This window comes from Oncorhynchus mykiss, chromosome 7 (assembly GCF_057628025.1).
Source record: "Oncorhynchus mykiss isolate SJ-2025 chromosome 7, ASM5762802v1, whole genome shotgun sequence".
Lineage (NCBI taxonomy): Eukaryota > Metazoa > Chordata > Actinopteri > Salmoniformes > Salmonidae > Oncorhynchus > Oncorhynchus mykiss.
Genome location: NC_143028.1, coordinates 51,192,305 through 51,215,836, shown reverse-complemented (window position 1 = coordinate 51,215,836; position 23,532 = coordinate 51,192,305). Strand labels below are relative to the sequence as shown.

At 43.7% G+C, this 23,532-nt stretch overlaps 1 protein-coding gene and 1 long non-coding RNA gene across 7 annotated transcripts; one reads left to right on the top strand and one right to left on the bottom strand.

The window, feature by feature from the left end:
* The first annotated feature begins 9 nt into the window (after nt 1-9).
* Nucleotides 10-18,088, top strand: mdm4 (MDM4 regulator of p53). Of its 6 annotated transcripts, none has more exons than XM_090241277.1 (11): nt 10-192; nt 1,033-1,126; nt 3,042-3,116; nt 3,209-3,342; nt 3,465-3,514; nt 4,434-4,498; nt 5,920-6,019; nt 6,090-6,250; nt 6,378-6,557; nt 13,199-13,267; nt 13,422-18,088. In XM_090241277.1, exons 2-11 carry the CDS (start codon nt 1,049-1,051, stop codon nt 13,992-13,994), a joined length of 1,485 nt encoding a protein of 494 aa, XP_090097403.1. In that variant the 5' UTR covers nt 10-192; nt 1,033-1,048; the 3' UTR covers nt 13,995-18,088. The 6 variants fall into 6 exon arrangements, with proteins under 6 accessions (XP_090097403.1, XP_090097401.1, XP_021465483.3 ...); XM_090241275.1 differs by having other exon boundaries at nt 33-192; nt 6,363-6,557; XM_021609808.3 differs by having other exon boundaries at nt 164-526.
* On the bottom strand, nt 13,419-22,169 carry LOC110528029 (uncharacterized). Its single transcript, XR_002474181.3, has 3 exons — nt 21,875-22,169; nt 13,890-13,948; nt 13,419-13,784 (listed from the first exon to the last, which is right to left on the bottom strand). It is a non-coding gene; the product is annotated as an uncharacterized LOC110528029 (long non-coding RNA).
* Between the last annotated feature and the right edge of the window lie 1,363 nt (nt 22,170-23,532).

Below are 23,532 nucleotides of genomic sequence, written 5' to 3'. Positions count from 1 at the left end.
TAGTTTATTGGGATCCCCTTTAACTACTGCACATACAGCAGCTACTCTTCCTGTGGTCCACACAAAACGTACAAATACTAGCTACATTTGACACTTTATATGAACCAAAAAATTATGTGTGGAAACAGTGAAACTACAATCTGTTGGCTGGTGGCTATTCAGCAAGAGTGATTTTCTGTGTTTCAGAAACAGGTAACTAGTAGGTAGACGTGGGCAAGTCTTTGTGGATATAGCTAACATACAACCACAGCTAGCTATTTTATAAGAACAAAAAGTATTGCTGCCAGCCAGAAAAGTGAAGATGGCGACAATTGCACCGGAAGTTATGCAGTGCACCATACTGAATTTGAATTTTCTAAGTTGTGCTAACAGTTGAGGAGCTGGCTACAAGGTAGCACACGATTTGGCTATGCTTTGTTAAATTGCTATATTTTTCAATACACACTTTAGTATTTGTCGGGTACGAAGGCCAGTGTGCAAGAATGTAGCTTGCTAGAGAACGTTGCAATAATGCCGATATATTGAGGTGAGTTTCATTTGTCCGTTTGCAAAGTGGTCCAGTTAAACGTGGCTATCTAGCATTTCCAACGGCTAGCTAGCTATCCATTTGACGTCATTTAAAATTAGATGCAGAATATGCCATCGAATTTTTATTTAAAGTGTTGGAAAGATAGCTATCAGTTAATTTATGTTGCGCGGAAGCGACCAATTAGTTTATGGTCTCACAATGTTATCTAACGTAGGTATTTAGTAAGTTAGCTCGCTAACTATATCTCTATATTGTTTGTTTAGCTAACGTTAGCTGACTACAGACTGCGGGCTCAATACAAGTTATGTTCAAGAGGCTAGGCAGTTAGCCAAGGCCAATGGACAGCTTGAAGACATGCAGCTGCTAGCTTTAACTAACTAGCTGATCAACGTGTTTCTTAACACAAAAATATAGATTGAACCTAAATAGAAGATACAGTGGGTTGTGTATGAAATGAATAGCTAACGTTAACATCCATTCTTGCGCTTTTTTTCCCCCTGCAGATTTTGTCTTTTGAATATGACCTCGTTACCGTCACCCCAGCAGTACACAGCATCAAGCTCAGCATGCAACATATTACCTGGTGATGGGAGTCAGGTGAGTTTATTTACACCGATTTATTTATTCTCATGAGCATGGCCTTATTTCTATTACAGCCTATTGGATGACTGTCGTTCATATTCCATTCACCCAGTTCAATGTAACATCCATAGGTTTAGGCTACCACATGATACTCAAATTTTCCCTATACCAGTCATGAAGTTGCTACAACCTGGCCTTTGAAAGAACGCTTACAACATAGGTGCACACTGGTCGAGAGAAATTTGAGGTGACCGACAGTGGCATATTCAATACCGCCTTGCACACTCTTGGATCTAGCTGATCTAGGGTGTAGTCATTAGTCCAACAGTTGCAAACAAGAGTTTCTATTGGACACATCCAGGTATGTTTATTTTTGTTTCGTTTGCTCCTGTTTAAGAAAAGTTTTACAGCAAAATCAGCGGAATGAATGCATGCCTTATCACACGTAAACCCTGTTCACTTTCATAGTAGCCACGTTGTATTCCTTCGCATCTATGCGCTCTCCTGCTCTCACCTTTTCCCTTGGCTTGTGGACTTCAATGGACAACACATCTGCTGTATGTGACCAAGCCAAACCATATCATAACCACTACACACAGCCTACATCGTTGTCACCATTATTTGCTAAAGTAACGTCATAGTCAACATAGCTAATAGAACTAATGCGTTAAACCCCCTACAATCATGCAGTAACCTTAGTGTACAGTCAGTTAGCAGTTATAACCAGTTTAGCAGTTACACCGTCAGCCACCGGTGGCAATAAAATTGTAAATCCTTACCTTGACTTGGAAGAGTTCCAGTGTTGTGTTGGGTAGACATACCCAACTAGCTAACATAGCATTCCTCTGTTTGAGTAGGCTAAGCTAGCTAGCTGTGAGAGAGAAAAAATGACGAAATACACATTTCTGTTGAATGCATTCAGTTATGCAATTGACTAGGTATCCCCCTTTCCCAGCTCATCCATCTTTCACCATCACCTCTATCTCTCTTTGTGTTCAAGAAAACAACAGACATATGCATCTCTCTCTCTCTGGCATCTCCAAAACTGTTAAACTATTATCTTTCTCTCTCTGAGTCCACTACTCACCATATTTTATGCACTGCAGTATTAGCTACCTATAGCTTATTCTTTCAGTTTTCTATTTTTTTTATTTAACCAGGTAGGCCAGTTGAGAAGAAGTTCTCATTTACAACTGAGACCTGGCCAAGATAGAGCAAAGCAGTGCGACACAAACAACAGAGTTACACATGGGATAAACAAACGTACAGTCAATAACACAATAGAAAAGTCTATATACAGTGTTTGCAAATTTAGTAAGATTAGGGAGATAAGGCAATAAATAGGCCATAGTGGTGAAATAATTACAATTTAGCAATTAAACACTGTGATAGATGTGCAGAAGATGAATGTGCAAGTAGAGATACTGGGGTGTAAAGAAAAATAAATAACATGGGGATGAGGTAGTTGGGTGGGCTATTTACAGATGGGCTATGTACAGGTGCAATGATCGCTGCTCTGCCAGCTGATGCTTAAAGTTAGTGAGGGAGATATAAGTCTCCAGCTTCAGTGATTTTTGCAATTCGTTCCAGTACCGTGTAAGTCTATGGAAGGGGGGGGAGAACCATGAGCCTCTTATGTTTTGTATTGAAGTCAGTGTACCTAGAGGAGGATGGAAGCTAGCTGTCCTCCGGCTACACCATGGCGCTACCCTACATTATTTGCTGATGTGAATATATTTAGTATAGTTTTGTCTAAAAAGGATAAACTTTTAAAACATTTTTATGAAATTCATTGAGGATGGTCCTCCCCTTCCTCCTCTGAGGAACTTCCATTGATGTTGACCTAAGTCACAACGACATTAACCACAACCTTTGTACAGAGAATATATCTGGTCCTGTTAAGGCTAATGCATGGTTCTGTCTGTGGCAGGTGCAGCCCAAAGCCCCTCTCCTGCAGATTCTGCGTGTGGCTGGAGCCCAGGAGGACATCTTTACCCTCAAGGAGGTGAGTGGATACAGTTGGCATGGTAACAGCCCTATAAGATAAAAGCTATATTGCACTTATTAAAACGTATGTTCACAAACTGTGTGTATCAGGTGATGCACTACCTGGGCCAGTACATCATGGGGAAGCAGTTGTATGATAAACAGAGGCAGCACATAGTGCACTGTCAGGACGACCCACTGGGAGAGCTACTGGAGGTCGAGAGCTTCTCCGTCAAAAACCCCAGGTGAGCGCACTCGCACACCCACAGGCTCATGCTCAGTACACATTATTCTTACACTGTACATAACACGCTTATGCTGTATACTTAACACATAAGCTCAAGTCTACATGTGTCCTATTTTGCAGTCCAGTCTACGAGATGCTGAAGAAGTATTTAGTTGTGCTGAGTTGTTCAGGTAAGTGATCGTTGCTTGTGAGATTTCCATTTAAAAAAATCAAATTTGATGCATTTGAATATGATCCTGGCTGAAACAGGTGAAAGACTAATGCAATGCTGCTTTGTCTGGATTGAGTGTGGGATGATTGTTGATAAGAAATCAATTTACATATTTTCTCTTTTTCCTCACGTGTACAGTCAAATCATCTACTTATAGGGTCTTAATGAATGTTGAAGCTTTAAGATTGATGGTTTTACCAACCAGTGAAGAATCAGTCTCTGTATTGCCTTCTACTCTATAAGCTCAGTCTTGCTGGTTGGAGGTGAAAGGTGTGCATGTGTAAACTGTAGACCTGGAGCTCTCTCGATGTGTAAACTGTAGACCTGGAGCCCTCTCGATGTGTAAACTGTAGACCTGGAGCTCTCTCGATGTGTAAACTGTAGACCTGGAGCTCTCTCGATGTGTAAACTGTAGACCTGGAGCTCTCTCGATGTGTAAACTGTAGACCTGGAGCTCTCTCGATGTGTAAACTGTAGACCTGGAGCTCTCTCGATGTGTAAACTGTAGACCTGGAGCTCTCTCGATGTGTAAACTGTAGACCTGGAGCTCTCTCGATGTGTAAACTGTAGACCTGGAGCTCTCTCGATGTGTAAACTGTAGACCTGGAGCTCTCTCGATGTGTAAACTGTAGACCTGGAGCTCTCTCGATGTGTAAACTGTAGACCTGGAGCTCTCTCGATGTGTAAACTGTAGACCTGGAGCTCTCTCGATGTGGAGGTGTTTAACTCCTCATTTGCCCTGCAGAATTCTTCAAAGAAACCAGAGCTGCAGTGTACCTATAGTGTTATAGGGTGTGTGTCAGTGTGTGTGTGCGGAGTGTGTTAATTAAAGGGCAGGGTGTGTTTTGTGTGTTACTGTATCTCATTCTGAAACACAGACGCTGCAGAGAGTCTTTCTGTGGGCCGTGAGTGTGTAGAGGGCGGAGTGGAGGACCGCGGTCAGGTAAAGCTGAAGCATGGTGCTCAGGAGAAACAGGGACCCTCAAGCCCACTACCTCACCACACACAACCCCCCCAGGGTAGCTCAATCCGTCAGTCTCTTCAAAATGTAATGAGCCATGCGCGCAGCTTCATTGTTGAGATATCAATTGTTCTGGCCAACTGATTTTGTGGTCTTTAACGACATTATCAAAGCTGGAATACAATCAACTGATTTTAAAATGATTAGTTGCATTGAGAATGTAGAGCAGTTGATTGATTTTCCCAAGTTTATTGAGCCAGTAGCTTGTGTGTTGTGAGGGGAGGGGAGGGCCACTGTCTTCGCAGGTGTTTATGTGTACAGAGTGGCACCGTCTCTGTACATCCCCATCTCTGGCCTGGCCTGGTGGAGTTCTAACACAACACTGCCGGACCCACCAGCACCACTCAGAGCATGGGGGGCAGAGTCACTGTCTCTGTCTGTCTCAGAGTTCTCTTCTCTGCCCCAAACCTGCTGGAGGAACACAGCTCCTGATCCAGTCTCGGTTCAAACACCCACTCCCCCATCTACCCCATCCTCTCTCTACCTGCCCCTTCCCCAAACTTCTCAAACTTGCCCCTCCACGCAATATCTGCCATCTCTTTCTTCCACCGAAACAACAAACCCCACTTCCCCTTCTTCCTAACACCCAAACTGCCCTTCGCCCCCTTCACCAACACCACAATGGCTTCTTACCCCAACACCTCTTGTTTCCACTTAGCATTAGTTGCCTCTAGGCCAGTTGTGGATATGGGAGTTTACCGTGAGATATGACTAGAGAAGAATTCATTAATGAAAGAATGTTGATCATATGGATAGTGATCAATGGGTTTGTAATTATCTGTGACTGCAACTTTTGTTGAGAAGAGGCATGCAGAAATCACTGACTGATATTATAAATTAAAAATATAAATTCCCTCAGTCTTTGTGTATTGCAATTTGAAAAATAAAGATAATATGGGAGGACTGGCTCCTCTTCGTCAAGAAATGCATGCAGATCAATTAAAGATGTAGTCACTTGTCATCGAATCACGGCAGCGTGTTGAATAGTATTCCAACTATTGTGTGATCATGGAAGATTGAGCACTGCAACTGCGGTGTGGTGTGTCCATACTAATGCTTGTCTGGTTCATGCACACACAAACACCAAGCATGTAGGATTTCAGATTCATTTAGGCAGATTGTAGTCAGTCACTCTCTTGTCTCCTTTCATTTTCAACCTTTCTCTGAATGTGTGTGGCTCTGTTGCCCCGTCTGTCCTTATGTGGCCCTCCATTGCCCCAGTACCCATGGATCTATTCCACTGACCACTAGGCCGTGCTGTGAAGGAGCTGTGGTTTCGCCAAGTGCCCAGTTTCTGCTCTGTTATCTGATTTGGCTCTCCTCCTCCCCTCCTACTTGTGTAGGTGTGTGGGGGCGTGGCCAAGGCGGGCCTGGTTGTGGCCAGTGACGAGGCCCTCCCCATGCAGACCCCGTCTCAGAGACGACCCCGGGAGCCTGACGAAGGTAAACTCACTCACATGGCTATATATAACTGCTATATTATTTGAGTCCCAACCCCCCTGTGGTCCCTCAGACTCTTTAGATGGCTTGCCCCAGTCGGCCTGCAAACGGCCCAAGCTTGATGTCACACTAGACGAGTGGGACCTCTCAGGACTGCCCTGGTGGTTTCTGGGTAATCTGCGTAACAACTACAGTCGCAGAAGCAACGGCTCTACGGACATCCACACTAATCAAGTAAGAAAATATGCTGTTTACTATAGTCAGTTTATTTGCTTGTCAAGGTGATAAACTCAGGGAACATAGTCATACAGTGATGAGATCACACACATCCTGACTGAGGGATCAGCTGTCTCCTGCGCAGGATGAAGACACAGCGATCGTGTCGGACACGACGGACGACCTGTGGTTCCTGACGGAGGGGGGAAGTGAACAGGTGAGCGTGGAAATGAAGGAGGCCGTGCTGGAAGAAGGGAGTGGAGGAGAAGGAGAGCCGCCACCTGAAGAGGAGGGAGGAGGAAAAGAGGAGAAGGCTGATAAGGAGGTAGAACTGTTCTCCTGTCGTCTCTATGTTGAGTGGTACATAAACAATGATATGTTCTCTTTATAGCTCTTGTACTATGGAGTATTATTTTAGACTATAGCTAGGTTCAATTCACATTGTATTGGTCACATACACCTATTTAGCAGATGTTATTGCGGGTGTAGCGTAATGCTTGTGTTCCTAGCTCAGTGCAGTAATATCTAACATTACACAGAATCTAGAAGTAAAAGAATGGAATATAGAAATATTAGGATGAACAATGTATGAGTGGCATTGACTAGAGTACAATATATACACATGAAATTAGTAAAACAGTATGTTACCTTATTAAAGTGACCAGTGATTCTATGTACATAGGGCAGCAGCCTCTAAGGTGCAGGTTTGAGTGACTGAGTGGTAACCGGCTAGTGACTAAGTGCTGTGCGGGGTACTGGGTGGAAGCCGGCTAGTGATGCCTATTTAAGTCTATGGCCTTGAGATGGACGCTATTTTTCAGTCTCTCGGTCCCAGATTTGATGCACCTGTACTGACCTCGCCTTCTGGATGATACCGGGATGAATGTCCTTGATGATCTTTTTGGCCTTCCTGTGACATTGGGTGCTGTAGGTGTCCTGGGGGGCAGGCAGTGTGCCCCCGGTGATAAGTTGGGCAGACTGCACCACTCTCTGGAGAGCCCTGCGGTTGTGGGCGGTGCAGTTGCCGTACCAGGTGGAGATGCAGCCCTACAGAATCCTCTCAATGGTGTATCTGTAAAAGTTTGAGGGTCTTAGCGGCCAAGCTGAATTTCTTCGGCCTCCTGAGATTAAGAGGCGCTGTTGCACCTTCACCACACTGTCTGTGTGGGTGGATCATTTCAGATTGTCAGTGACGTATGTGTACGCCGTGGAACTTTAAGCTTTTCACCTTTTGCACTGCGGTCCCGTGGATTGGCACGTGCTCCCTCTGCTGTCTACGATCAGCACCACTCCTCCAGGGCCCTCACCTCCTCCCTGTAGGCTGTCTCATCATTGTTGGTAATCAGGCCTACTACTGCAAACTTGATGATTGAGTTGGAGGTGTGCGTGGCCACACAGTCATGGGGGAACAGGGAGTACATGGGAGGGTCCCTGTGTTGAGAATTAGCGTAGTGGTGTTGTTTTCTACCTTCACCACCTGAGGGCGGCCCATCAGGAAGTCCAGGACCCAGTTGCACAGGGCGGGGTTCAGACCCAGGGCCCCAAGCTTAATGATGAGCTTGGAGGGTACTATGGTGTTGAAGGCTGAACTGTAGTCAATGAACAGCGTTCTTACATAGGTATTCATCTTGTCCAGATGGCAGTTATCTTTGCTTTTATTGGGTACAGGAGCAATGGTGGACATCATGAAGGAAGTGGGGACAGCAGACTGGGATAGGGAGAAATTTGAATAAACACTCCAGCCAGCTGGTCTGCGCGTGCTCTGAGGGATCCCGTCTGGGCCGGCAGCCTTACGAAGGTTAACACAATTAAATGACTTACTCACGCCGGCCACGGAGAACTAAAGCCCACAGTCCTGGAAAGCAGGCCGCTTTGGTGGCACTGTGTTATCCTCAAAGCTGGCAAAGAAGGTGTTTAGCTTGTCCGGGAGCAAGACTTCAGTGTCTGTGACATGGCTGGTTTTCCCTTTGTAATCCATGATTGTCTGGAGTCCCTGCCACATACAGTACCAGTCAAAAGTTTGGACACCTACTCTGTAGGTTTTTCCTTAATTCAAGGGTTTTCTTTAATTTTTTCTACATTGTAGAATAATAGTGAAGACATCAAAACTAGGAAATAACATATAGAATCCATGTAACCAAAAGTGTTAAACAAATTAAAATTGATTTGAAATTTGAAATTCTTCAAAGTAGCCACCTTTTGCCTTGACAGCTTTGCACACTTCTGGCATTCTCTCAACCAGTTTCATGAGGTAATCACCTTGAATGTTTTTCCAATAGTCTTGAAGGAGTTGACACACATGCTGAGCACATGTTGGCTGCTTTTCCTTCACTCTGCGGTCCAACTCATCCCAAACCATCTCAATCGGGTTGAGGTCGTGTGGTTGTGGAGGCCAGGTCATCTGATGCAGCACTCCATCACTCTCTTTCTTGGTCAAATAGACCTTATACAGCCTGAAGGTGTTTGGGTCATTGTCCTGTTGAAAAACAAATGAAAGACCGCTGTACCACTTGGGAGTCATGGGACTAAGGCATGGCAGCTCAGTGCTAGAGGCGTCACTACAGACCCTGGTTCGATTCTAGGCTGTATCACAACCGGCCATGATTGGGAGTCCCATAGTGCGGTGCAAAATTGGCCCAGCGTTGTTAGGGTTTGGCCGGGGTAGACCGTCATTGTAAATAAGAATTTGTTCTTAACTGACTTGCCTAGTTAAATAAAACTAAAACTAAGTGCAAACCAGATGGGATGGCGTATGGCTGCAGAATGCTGTGGTAGCCATACTGGTTAGGTGTGCCTTGAATTCTAAATAAATCAGGGTCACCAGCAAAGCATCATCACACCACCACCTCCATGCTTCACGGTGGGAACCACACATGCGGCAATCATCCGTTCACTTACTCTTCATCTCAAATTTGGAGTCATCAGACCAAAGAACAGATTTCCACCGGTCTAATGTCCATTTCTCGTGTTTCTTGGCCCAGGCAAGTTTCTTCCTCATATTGGTGTCCTTTAGTTGTGGTTTCTTTGTAGCAATTCGACCATGAAGGCCTGATTCATGCAATCTCCTCTAACAATTGATGTGTCTGTTACTTGAACTCTGCAAAGCATTTATTTGGGCTGCAATCTGAGATGTAATTAATTACAGATGTCTGAGGCTGGTAACTACTGAACTTATCCTCGGCAGCAGAGGTACCTCTGGGTCTTCTTTCCCTGTGGCGGTCCTCATGAGAGCCAGTTTCATCATAGCTCTTTTTTGCGACTGCACTTGAAGAAACTTTCAAAGTACTTGACATTTTGCTGATTGACTGATCTTCGTGATGGACTGTCGTTTCTCTTTGCTTATTTGAGATGTTCTTGCCATAATATGGACTTAATCTTTTACCAAATAGGGCTATCTTCTGTATATGTTGGCTCAAACACATAGAAAAGGAAAGAAATTCCACAAATTCACTTTTTACAAGGCACACCTGTTAATTGAAATGCATTCCAGGTGACTACCTCATGAAGCTGGTTGAGAGAATGCCAAGTGTGTAAAGCTGTCATCAAGACAAAGGGTGGCTACTTTGGCAAATCTCAAATATATTTTGATTTGTTGAACACTTTTTTTTTTTTGCTTACTTCATGATATTTCATAGTTTTGATGTCTTCACTATTATTCTACAATGAAGAAAATAGTAAAAATAAAGAAAAACCCTGGAATGAGCAGGTGTCCAAACTTTTGACGGGAACTGTGTCTGAACCGTTGAATTGTGTTTCCACTTTGTCTCTACTGACATTTTGCCTGTTTGATTGCCTTACGGAGGGCAAAACTGTCCTGTTTGATTGCCTTACGGAGGGCAAAACTGTCCTGTTTGATTGCCTTACGGAGGGCAAAACTGTCCTGTTTGATTGCCTTACGGAGGGCAAAACTGTCCTGTTTGATTGCCTTACGGAGGGCAAAACTGTCCTGTTTGATTGCCTTACGGAGGGCAAAACTGTCCTGTTTGATTGCCTTACGGAGGGCAAAACTGTCCTGTTTGAATTCGACCATGTTCCCTGTCACCTTGCGGTGGTTTGCCCTTTCAGTTTTGCGCGGATGCTGCCATCTACCCATGTTTTTTTGGTTTAGGTCGATTTCCATCCGATTAGCGACAGATTTCCACGCAAATATTCATAAAGAAAATATGCAGTAATGACGTGATGACGTAGTGCACACAATGTACTTTTTTTTTCAAGTTTTCATTTACCAAATAAAAATCTAAAGTTTCCATCGTATTTTCAAATCATAGTTTTCAGCTGATAGTTTTGTCACAAACTGTTGCGTTAAATAGCAAATGTATTTATTTTATTTAACTAAATGTTCCTACTGTGGTCTTGGTACGTGCACTCTAGCCAACAGTTCCCAGATACAGTGTGGGTAGGCTTATCTTTATGACGAGGCTATTATGGATAAGACAAAGACTATTTGTAGTTGTAAAACGGTGGTCAGGCATCGATTATCATGTCACCAGAATAGGACCCTCAATATTTATTGGAAAGAGACCTCAAGCTCATCACTGTGCGCTTTCACCACCCTGTGAAGTTCACAACTTATTTAATCTGCAGCCTATGAAACTGCCTTGGTTTCCCAAGATGTAGTGGGAGGACTAGGGCTGTTGCGTGACTGTATTACCGCCACACCGGCAGTCATCAAATTCCATGTGACAGTTTAGTCACGGTAATTAGGCTTCTTCAAGCTCTGATGCTGCTGCTGGTCATTAGTAGCCTACCAAACTTGCTAACTGCTTGGTACTCAGCACTATTGTCCCTCTAATCACTCTGACGTCAATGCAAATGTAATCGAAAATTGAATCCAACACTTCATGAGAGCCCATTTTGCGGCACATTTCTATAGGCTATGCGCGAGAAAACAGAGTGATGGCCTCTACTAAAAAGAGAATTCCAACAGCCTTCTATAGCCTACTATATTTATTTCTCAACTTTCCTAATATTAAGCACTTTGCTTTTATTTACAACTAGAATATGTATTATAATATATGTATATTGTAATGTAATATATGTATAACATGCCTACTTCGCTGGCATGAAAATGAACCATGCAAAAAGTGTTCTTGATTTAAACTATATAAGTGCATAGATTACGTGTTTTTCCCCCGCTGCCCCTGTTTCGATACAGGTGCATGATAATGGTCCATTCTAAATCAAAACGAATTTCACACATTATTTAGTATATGTAAAGACAAGATTAAATCATTAATAGGCTGATATTGTCACCCATCAGACTATCACTTGTGAATGATGCTCAGCATAAGAAACAATACCTTTTGTTTGCGACTTTGTCGAATTATAGTTGCGTACCTCATGTAGCCTAGCCCATAAGCCTGTATGTTTTGATATAAGTTTTGTATCACAACTAAAGTGGCCAAATACATTTTAAGAATTTGTCACATTAATCTGCTTTACAAGGGGTGTAGAGCCTAACTGGCATACATAAGCAGTGTTTCACCATAAAAATGCACCTTTATAATAAAAGCATTACATGCATAATTTAATTTGCGGTCACTTTTGATAATGGTGTGTTCCGCTAATGGAACATTCGCGCTTATAGCCTACTGCCATGTGCGTATTGCTGCGCTTATAATGTGAAGAAATAGCCTGATAGTTTATAAACATTTTAAGCTTAAAGTTCTGATCTATTGCTTCAGCCACATTGCGTAGAAAATGTTTTTTGATGCTAGTTGTTGTATTAATTTGGTATCTATCACATCCCACAACTGTCCCAGACTGTTTGGAATATTTATTTCTCGCACAGAATAGAATAGGTCGACTTTTGTACTCTTTTTGTACTAGTTGATTGACATAGTGCTAGTGCTTTTGCTGTACGTTAGGCCTACTCATCTTGTAGGGCTGACGAAAAGTACATGTGGATAGTTCTTCCAATATCCACCTCGGAATTGGATAAGGACGTGTGCAGTTGCGGCCCCGATGTGTCTGTCTTCACTTGTAGCCTGTGAGAAAGACCTGATCACGTGATGGAGAGCCATGTGTATGGGATGGAGATTCGGAGCGCACAGCACTCAGGCAGAAGGGCACAACGGCCACTGGCCGCCAAAGGCATGGATTTTTTTAGGGCACATTACAGCTACACAAAGGGGATGCCACCGTGAAAATCTAGGCGTTATCAAGTGCTTGTCAAATTGTGACTGGTGTGTGTACAGCCTGCACAAAAAACAAAGCCTTTTCAAGATACTTTTTTCCAAATCATCATTAGTCGCATCATGCAGCCTTACAATGTATTAAAAATCCAAACATATAGCCCGTTTGTAGAACAACTAAAGTTACATTAATAACTCTAAATTAAGCCTATAGGAATATCTATTTCTTTAACCGCTCAACACAGAATAGCCACGTGAGCACTCCATCAAATAGTTTGGAGAAAATAGACTTTCTATTTTGTACAGCTTTGTTCAATTGTATTCTTCATATTATAAAATAATGCCACAGAATTCTAAGCAAATTGTGTCTGCTAAATGAACTAGTGTAGCCCACAGCCAGATGACACAGCCAGATCAGGGCCAAAGATAAGGACAACTCAGAATATGCTATTCTGTTCTTCTGAAATAGACATGCTTCTTTACACCTGTCTAAAATAAATAATGGATTTATTTTGTTGGTGTAGGCTATATTACATGGATTTATTAGACTTTTTAAAATGTAGCTGTTCCAAAGGTCTACATCAGTGGCTTGTGTGGAAGCCAGGAGATGCTAAAGGTTTTTGTTAATTAACGGTCTATTACTGTGAGACCGACAGTTACTTGCTTGACAATCACTGGCTGACAAAATGTCATGACCGCCACAGCCCTAGGGAGGACCACACACCAGATCACGTGACTTTACTTCCATAGGATGGTTATTACATCAATATTGGCGCATAAAAACTGTATGTAAACGTAGTTTGACTGATGAGTGTCTCTCTTCTCTCCTCAGATGCAGGAGGAGCCAGATGAGGACTCTCAGTGTCTGAGTGATGATACGGATATAGAGATCTCTACACAGGTCCGTCTCCATCTCTGTTTTCCATCTTTTTGTCTCGATCTCTCTTTCGCTCTACTTTGTCTCCCTCGATCTGACTGTCTCTGCCTCTGTCTCGCATGACGCTGCTAGTTCCTTATAGCTAGCTACCTCTTGTCTAACACTCTAACTCTCTCAGGATGCATGGCAGTGTACAGAGTGCAGGAAGTACAACTCTCCTCTCCAGCGCTACTGCGTACGCTGCTGGGCTCTACGCAAGAACTGGTACAAAGACGTCCCACGGTTGGTCCACTCACTTTCCGTCCCCGACATCCCAGCATGCAGTTCTCTGGCCCCGCGAGATGACGACGATGAGGAGGAAAGCGACACAGGCATCGACGTCCCAGACTGCCTCAGGACCGTGTCTGACCCCGTCATCCTGCCCTCACACTCCACCCCTGACCGCCTGCTGCCCCCCGGGGTTCCAGGGAAGGGCAAGGGTCCTAGGCCGCGAGGCCTTCCCAGGGAGGAGCAGCTCTCTGGGGGAGAGAGTCAGGAAAGCCTGGGGATGGAAGTAGAGGTTAGGCCCGAGGCTCTGTTGGAGCCTTGTAAGCTGTGTCGGATGCGTCCGCGTAACGGGAGTATTATACACGGCCGCACGGCTCACCTGCTAACCTGCTTCACCTGCGCCAGGAAGCTGCACAAGTTCCACGCTCCATGTCCCGGCTGTGGACAGATCATACAGAAGGTTATAAAGACATTCATAGCCTGAGAGGATTGGAACACACAGATGTAATACACACAGATGTAATGTACAAGGTTATTTAAAATTGGAACAAGACACAATCACTTGCATCAAAAGCCACTCATACGCCCCAGAGATACACAGAGTAAAGCACTTAAAAGAGCATGTTCCCTTTTGCTCTCTGTTGTCTTGTATTGCTTGTATCACACTGCCTCTGAGCTATGGCGCTAGTAATGGAAGGTACAAATCCAGCAATGTGTTTCTTGAAGTATCCAACTATATAGTTATCTCTGTGCCACATTTCATGAAAGTCATTTGCTACTCAATGTAACATCATAGGTATTTATTTATTTGAGGGCCAAGCAGCACTGTACATAACTTTGACGACAACGATATGTGAGACTTAAGTTTTTGTTCCCGACGGAAGACCTGTTGACATTTGTTTCCTATTGGCCACTGTTGTAAGTGTCCAGAAAAAGCTTTCTGCCGGTTGTCAGGCTGCTGACGTGTTTGCTGCCATACACTATATTTTATCCCTTAAAGACCGGTCTTCTCTCCCTAGGTAAAGATGATGGGAAGCTAGCTTCACACTGGCTGGCTACTTCTCCAGTGAGAGCAGATTAATTCTCATTGCCCTGTATATTCATGGAGCCTCAGTGCTTTGGTGGTCCTCCTCTTCTCCTGTTTAGTTCTTTGTTTTTCTTAAATCATTTCTCTGCAGCGTTTTTTTTGTTGTGTGCTCTTGGAAAACAGACAAGGTGGATCGAAAGGAGATTTTCGATACATACTCTACATTTTTGCTGATTTATTGACCACATTTTGGTTGAAAGGCCTATTTTCAAGATAAGTCAATAAGAACATCTCCTTTAGATCCCCTTGTCATTGTTTTTCAATAGTATACATACCCCCAGGGAGAAGTCTTTACCCTGCAGTGCTGATCAGAATGCTTTGTTGTCTTACTGTCCTTGTACTCACAATGCAAGTGAATGTACTCCACAGAGAACTTTTGCCTCTTTTCAAAGGCTAGTTAGTAAAAAGTAGTTCATATTAATGATAATAACCAGTCTGAAATATAGTTGAAGAGTCACATCTATAGCCCTCAATGTAGAGTTATTGTAAATTAGCCCATCTCAATAAGGAAATACTTTGGTGTATGTGGACACCCCTTCAAATTAGTAGATTTAGTTATTTCACTGTTGAGATCAGTGACTTTCAACGTGGCACCTTCATAAGATGCCACCTTTACAACTAGTCAGTTTGTAAAATTTCTGCCCTGCTAGAGCTGCCCCGGTCAACTGTAAGTGCTGTTATTGCGAAGTGGGAACATCTAGGAGCAACAACGGCTCAGCTGTGAAGTGGTAGGCCACACAAGCTCACAGAATGGGACCACCGAGTACTATAGCACGTAAAAATTGTTTGTCCTTGGTTGTAACACACACTACTAAATTCCAAACTGCCTCTGGAAGCAACTTCAGCCCAAAAACTGTTCGTCTGGAGCTTCATGAAATTGGTTTCCATGGCCGAGCAGCTGCACACAAGCCTAAGATTACCATGTGCAATGCCAAGCATCGGCTGGAGTGGTGTAAAACTTGCCGCCATTGTACTCTGGAGCAGTGGAAACGCTTTCTCTGGTGTGATGAATCACGCTTCACCATCTGGTAGTCCGACTGACGAATCTGGGTTCAGCGGATGACAGGAGAACACTACCTGCCAGAATGCATCGTGCCTACGGTGAAGTTTCGTGGAGGAGGAATATTGGTCTGGGACGGTTATTATTTTTTATGGCTGGGGCTAGGCCCCTTAGTTCCAGTGAAGAGATCTTAACGCTCCAATGACATTCTAGAAGTTTCTGTGCTTCCAACATTTTGGCAAAAGTTTGGGGAATGCCCTTTGCTGTTTTATCATAACAATGCACCGTGCACGGAGCGAGGTCCATACAGCAATGGTTTGTCGAGATCAGTGTGGAAGAACTTGACTGGCTTGCACAGAGCCCTGACCTCAACCCCATCAACACCTTTGGAATGAATTGGAACGCCGACTGCGAGCCAGGCCTAATCGTCAAACATCAGTCCCCAACCTCACTAATGCTCTTGTGACTGAATGGAAGCAAGTCCCCGCAGCAATGTTCCAACATCTAGTGGAAATCCTTCCCAGAAGAGTGGAAGCTGTTAGAGCAGCGAAGGGGGGACCAACTCCATATTAATGCCTGTGATTCTGGAATGAGATGTTCAGCGAGCAGCTGTCCACATACTTCTGGTTATGTAGTGTACCTACGTGCAAGGGCTGCCATTTTTCCTTTCCAGACCATTATTTACTTTTCAGTCTTAAATATGAATACTAAAATATTCACAATCGCCAATTTTCTTAAATTCTAGTTCTGCTCGCTTGAATTTCTCCATTTTAGTGCAGTGATTTTGGCAATTTCTTTAGACCTCTTCCTGTTTTAGGTGTTGTGCTTGATATTAGAAGTATTTGTGACCCTTTAATTCCTCCCCAAATATGTTTTTACGATTTTTCTCTTCCAATATCCTACATTTTAAATCAGATTAATGAGTGTTGGGACAGTAAGTATGGAGTTGTACACCACTACACAGAATACAGGCCGCCTGCTAAGCCTTATCACCTGTGCTAAGTTTGCCCCTTGATAATTAGAAGAAATAAAACATTAAAGCGGCAATTACAGTTGAAACAATAACAAAGTGTTTTCCCCGCCTCTGTTTCTGGGGGATTGGGCGGGAGAAATGGAACCGCTCACATTCATATACGGAGCTATGGCTGCTAAGGCCTGACCATCTATGATATCAAAATAATAGTTTTAACAATGTTTTGAGGCGATACAGTGCCTGTTTAAATTGACTTTGTTTACCAACATTTAACTAAATCAGTTCTTTTTGGGGTTCTGATGGGGTACAGTTAAACAAACTAAGCTAATGAGATATTTAAGTTAGTATTCAAAAATCAAAACTGCAGATTGTCCTTTTTTTTAAAGGGAGGACTAAAGGTAAAATATAAAATGACTATCTTAAGGTGTGAATAAAGCTATATAGGTGGTAAAGTTTTTTTTGTTTTTTTTAGCTTTGCTATTTCTAGATGCAAACTTTGCACAGGTGGAAATGCACGGTAATACAATACTCATAGTAATACTCAGGCTCTTTTGTTTCTGGGGGCCAATAGTGTTTCCTCTAAGGTAGAAAGAGGTGTGGGGTTTTCCTGATGATGGTGCATATGAGTGTGCTTGTTGACTTTTGTTTAAGGGAAGCGTTTCACTGCCAAACGTAATGATTGGTTTTTGCTGGTTTGTGTGTTATGTAAATTTGTTTTGGGTTTTAATTGATATTGGTTCTGCATTTATTTGCTTTAAGATGTATTGTTCCTGTGTGTACAATGCTGTTTTCTGTTATGCTTTTGTGAAGGTCCTGAAGGGCAGGCTGCAGGCAGGTGACCTGTAACAAAGTGACCTGTCCTCTCCTGTCTCTCTACTGCTTGTAACAGACACTGTCAGGTCTACTCTGAAACATGAACATGCACTTGTACAGAGAGCTCTTTATTCCTTGTCCTAGCTGTGTTCTGCCTGACTGAAGGGAATGATGGCCTACCTTCCACCACTGTTCAGCTCTTTACTTGTACTTATCCCCTCTGCCTCCAGGTGGTGCTCGATAGCAGTGGTTCTCAGTGCTCCAAGAGCACTGTTGCAGCTGTATAGTATTAAACATGTTATAATCTACATAGCATATGGTTGATTAGTGTGAGACTAAACCCAGCACTGTGCTGGTGAGAGAATTATACTAGCAATGTGTATTAAAGCTATATTAGATATGCTATATTGTAAAGGAACCCTGCTTTGATCCCCTTGTATTGCCCTACTCATAAGCCACCGAGCTCTACGAACTATCTAACATGGAGGAACATCAGAATGTGTCATTGTTGTGGTTGTTGAATACTGAGAAAGGCACCAAATTCGAAAAGATGTGATGAGCATGAATGCAACAGAACATTCCAGAAGAACATGGTACACCCAATATGGCCTCATGTCGTGGAACATTGCTTTGAATTGGAATGTTAGTTCTGCTCATTCTAATTCTGTTTGTAGTGCTGTATTATGAATAAAGTAACAAGTCCAACTAATTGTGTAGGACTACTGTTATTTTGTCATGTCTGTTTATTACAGTTTGGTAGGAGTACAGAATGACTCACATTATCATTGGATAATTCTCTTGCTCTGACATGTGCATACACACAATAAACCTGTTGATGTACAGTATCTGCTGTATGTGGAGTGCTTTTAGGCTGAATAATAAGTCCTTGTATGACAGTCCAGCTGTCCTGTACTCTCTCCTTCATGACAGCCCCCCCCCCCCCCCCTGTCCGTCTGTGCAACATCTCTTTAGTTACTTCTCACACTCCACTTAACCTCACTAATTGCCATTATGAAGTGTTTAATAAAAGTGTGTTTTCTGAGTCCCAAAATAAATCCCCACCAGGTCGCATGGGCACTTCCATAGGGAGGTTTTCTGTTGGAAAGTTCCCTCTGTGGAGAGACTCCTCAATACTGACAGTCCCAGATGGGTAGACTATTCCAGAACAAAAGACATGGGCTAGCGAGACCTCCGCTATTAAAAACTGACTTGGTTTTGACCAACCAAATTTCATTTGACTTTGTCAGAAAACACAGCAAAATACGTGTGAGGATTTCTTTTAAAGCATTGTTTGTGAAAAATAGTAAAGTGGAGGTACACTACATGACCAAAAGTATGTGGACACCTGCTTGTCAAACATCTCATTGCAAAATCATGGGCATTAATATGGAGCTGGTCCCCCTTTTTTTGCTGCTATAACAGCCTCCACTCTTATGGGAAGGCTTTCCACTAGATGTTGGAGCATTGCTGCGGGGACTTGCTTGCGTTCAGCCACAAGCATTAGTGAGGCTGGGCACTGATGATGTGCGATTAGGCCTGGCTCACAGTTGGCGTTCCAATTCATCACAAAGGTGTTCGATGGGATTGAGGTCAGGGCTCTGTGCAGGCCAGTCAAGTTATTCCACACCGATCTCGACAAGCCATTTCTGTATGGAACTCGCTTTGTGCACGGGGGGTATTGTCATCCTGAAACAGGAAAGGGCCTTCCCCAAACTGTTGCCACAAGTTGGAAGCACATAATCGTCTAGAACGTCATTGTATGCTGTAGCGTTAAGATCTCCTTTCACTGGAACTAAGGGGCCTAGCCCGAACCATGGAAAAATAGCCCCAGATCATTATTCCTCCTCCACTAAACTTTACAGTTGGCAGTATGCATTGGGGCAGGTAGCATTCCCCTGGCATCCGCCAAACCCAGATTTGTTCGTCGGGCTACCAGATGGTGAAGCGTGATTCATCACTCCAGAGAACGTATTTCCACTCCTCCAGAGACCAATGGCGGCGAGCTTTACACCACTCCAGCCGTTGCTTGGCATTGCGCATGGTGATCTTAGGCTTGTGTGTGGCTGCTTGGCCATGGAAACCCCTTTCATGAAGCTCCTGATGAGCAGTTATTGTGCTGAAGTTGCTTCCAGAGGCACGTTGGAACTCGTTAGTGAGTGTTGCAACCTACCAACTTTTTTACGTGCTTCAGCACTCAACAGTCCCGTTCTGTGAGCTTGTGTGGCCTACCACTTTGCGGCTTACCCGTTTTTGCTCCTAGACGTTTCCAGCTCACAATAACAGCACTTACAGTTCATCAGGGCAGCTCTAGCAATACTTTGAAGGGGTGTCCACATACCTTTTCACAGCACTGTATATGTAAAAGTATTTGCCCCCTTTCTAATTTTCTTTACTTGGTGGTGGTGGTGCGATGGTTTGGGGATGCTTTGCTGCCTCAGGACCTGGATGACTTGCCTTAATAGAAGGGACCATGAATGTATCAGTGTATGTATCTGCTCTATATCAGATAATTCTACAGGAGAATGTCAGGCCATCTGTCTGTGAGCTGAAGCTGAAGTGCAGCTGGGTCATGCAGCAAGACAATGATCCAAAACACAATCATGTCTACATGAAAATAGTTAAAAAGCAACACATTTGAAGTTTTGGAATGGCCTAGTCAAAGTCCAGACCTAATCCCAATTGAGATGTTGTGGCAAGACTTGAAATGAGCAGTTCATGCTTGAAAACAAAATCCACAAATGTTGCTGAGTTAAAGTAGTTTTGCATGCAAGAGTGGGCCAAAATTCCTCCACAGCCACGTGAGAGACTGATCAACAACTACAGGAAGCGTTAGTTTGGAGTCATTTCATCTAAAGGTGGCACAACCACTTATTGAGTATAAAGGCTAATTTACTTTTTCACACAGAGGAATTGGGTGTAGCATAACTTGGTTAATTAAATAAATACAATAAGCATAATTTTTTTTTGTTATTTGTAACCTCAGGTTCCATTTATCTAATATTCGGTTTTGGTTGAAGATCTGATAACATTCAGTATCAAGAATATGCAAAAATCGAGAAAATCAGAAAGGGGGAAAATATGTTTTCACAGCACTGTATAGTGTAGCTTCTGTGAAGTTACCTTCCCTGACACCTGTAGTAACTCAACCTGGAACCTAATAGTAGCAGAGCCTTTCTGACTTCGTTGGAGTGCGGTTTGTGCATGGAATGGAATGTGGGTTGGTACAAGAGAAAGGTATGGCAGCACAGTGACATGGCACCAATGGCAGTTCCAGAATGCTGTGGGCTCAGGAGTAGAAGGGGCTCTACATGTTGCTATGACTACAGAGTGACCATCCCAACATCCCAGAATAACCCCGCCACATTCCCCACTCACCCCCACTACGAGCAACAAACTGGGTCACCGCTGCAATACTTCCTGTTGAAAGCAGATATAATGTCCCCAGCCCAGACTGAAAACAAGCCCTCCATCTAGCCCATAACCCTAATCTGAAGGGAGCAGACAGGTGTGGGAGGTATGGAGGAAACTCTACTTAGCCTTCTATCAGTCTTGAGGTAGGATGTCAGAGCGGGCAACCAAGTTGAGGCCGGTTGGAAGTTTAGCGAAGGAAGGATACAGTCGGGTTAAATTGGGAATTCAGAGACCCTAGCCATTAGCTTAACACTAACCCTAGCTTGATGTCCACACCCCAGCTCAACCCTTACCCTAGCCATTAGCCTAACCCTAACCCTAGCTTGATGTCCACACCACAGCTTAACCCTTACCCTAGCCATTAGCTTAACACTAACCCTAGCTTGATGTCCACACCACAGCTTAACCCTTACCCTAGCCATTAGCTTAACACTAACCCTAGCTTGATGTCCACACCACAGCTTAACCCTTACCCTAGCCATTAGCCTAACCCTAACCCTAGCTTGATGTCCACACCCCAGCTCAACCCTTACCCTAGCCATTAGCCTAACCCTAAACCTAGCTTGAAGTCCACACCCCAGCTCAACCCTTACCCTAGCCATTAGCCTAACCCTAACCCTAGCTTGATGTCCACACCACAGCTTAACCCTTACCCTAGCCATTAGCCTAACCCTAACCCTAACTTGATGTCCACACCCCAGCTTAACCCTTACCCTAGCCATTAGCCTAACCCTAACCCTAGCTTGATGTCCACTCCACAGCTTAACCCTTACCCTAGCCATTAGCCTAACCCTAACCCTAACTTGATTTCCACACCCCAGCTTAACCCTTACCCTAGCCATTAGCCTAACCCTAAACCTAGCTTGATGTCCACACCCCAGCTCAACCCTTACTCTAGCCATTAGCCTAACCCTAGCTTCAACCACAAGCCAAACTCTAGCCTCTTCTCCTTTCTTCCAACTCAACAGGATAGGAAAAAGTAATATGTGGCTTACGTATTGGGAATTAACTTTCACCTGGTCATTTCTTTCAACTAAATGCAGATTAACGAAAGGAGATAAGGACAGCAAGCCAGCTTACATTATTTGAGATAGAGCTTCTGTGTCCTTGGTGCTGTTGGTTGTGTGGAGTATGGAGACTGGAGACTCCCCCCAGTCTGCATTCCCCTGGACCAGCGGTCCCAGTCTGTTTACTCCCTGCTCGGCTGTTTGTGTCTCTGTGTCTTTAACTGGATTTGTGGAACCAGGAGCTCTCTGCTCTCTCAACTCGTTTCTCAGAAACACACACATGAACACACACACTCACATCCACTTTCTCTCTATTGTCTCCGGCTATTTGGTCGCTCCAGTAACCAGGCCGCTAAATTTGTCCCAATGCTGAGAGAGGTCACTGGAGCCTGAGATAAACAGAGAGAAAGAGGGAGGAGAGGAGAGAGAGGTGAAAGGGGGCAACAGAGAGAGAGAGGTGTAAGGGGAATACATGGGAAGGGGGAAAGAGAGGGAAGGAGAGATGAAGTGAGGGAGAAAGGGAGATAGAGAGAGTTTGGGTCCCTACTTTCCCTGTAAGAACTGGGTCTGGGAGTGGGTTAGCTTTCCTTTCCTACCTTTCCGGATGTGGAATTGGAGCTGAAATGGGACCAATGCACACATAGTTTCCACATAACAATCTACTACAACCTTGCAACTTTACTCTGCATGGGTATACAGTTAACACACAAAGATACTGGAAACACTGACAAAATTCATGAACTTTCTTTAAGGTTCGATAAACACATTATGGTTCAGAATAGTCTACCTTATAGGTGCTAAACTCAGTAGCGTTCACACTATGATAATAATATTCATTTGAACTGTAAAGCACTTTCGTTTATTACACTCAAATGGCTTTTATGAGGAGTCATGCATGCTCTCCAAGGACCTCTGTCAGATCATCTTTCAGAATGGTCATTGGAAGCGGGTTGGTGAACCGGGTATGTTTTATAGCAAACCTCTCGGCTTGTTTGTGAGGGTGTATATGTCCTGTGTATTTGTGACAGTGTGTGGGGTATGTTGGCAGTAAGTAGGGAAAGTGTTGTGTGTGTGATTAAGTTAGGTCTGTGTACAGTGTTGTGTGTGTGATTAAGTTAGGGCTGTGTACAGTGTTGTGTGTGTGATAAAGTTAGGTCTGTGTACAGTGTGTGTGATAAAGTTAGGTCTGTGTACAGTGTTGTGTGTGTGATTAAGTTAGGTCTGTGTACAGTGTGTGTGATTAAGTTAGGTCTGTGTAGTGTTGTGTGTGTGATTAAGTTAGGGCTGTGTACAGTGTTGTGTGTGTGATTAAGTTAGGGCTGTGTACAGTGTGTGTGATTAAGTTAGGTCTGTGTACAGTGTTGTGTGTGTGATTAAGTTAGGTCTGTGTACAGTGTTGTGTGTGTGATTAAGTTAGGGCTGTTTACAGTGTTGTGTGTGTGATTAAGTTAGGGCTGTGTACAGTGTTGTGTGTGTGATTAAGTTAGGTCTGTGTACAGTGTTGTGTGTGTGATAAAGTTAGGTCTGTGTACAGTGTGTGTGATAAAGTTAGGTCTGTGTACAGTGTTGTGTGTGTGATTAAGTTAGGTCTGTGTACAGTGTGTGTGATTAAGTTAGGTCTGTGTAGTGTTGTGTGTGTGATTAAGTTAGGGCTGTGTACAGTGTTGTTTGTGTGATTAAGTTAGGGCTGTGTACAGTGTTGTGTGTGTGATTAAGTTAGGTCTGTGTAGT

Excerpts from the sequence above, each read along its gene's own strand:
- mdm4 (XM_090241275.1), top strand. The coding sequence starts at position 1,049 with ATGACCTCGTTACCGTCACCCCAGCAGTACACAGCATCAAGCTCAGCA. Across the intron at positions 1,127-3,041 it reads TACCTGGTGATGGGAGTCAG|GTGCAGCCCAAAGCCCCTCT; the intron begins GTGAGTTTATTT and ends TGTCTGTGGCAG. Across the intron at positions 13,268-13,421 it reads ATATAGAGATCTCTACACAG|GATGCATGGCAGTGTACAGA; the intron begins GTCCGTCTCCAT and ends TAACTCTCTCAG.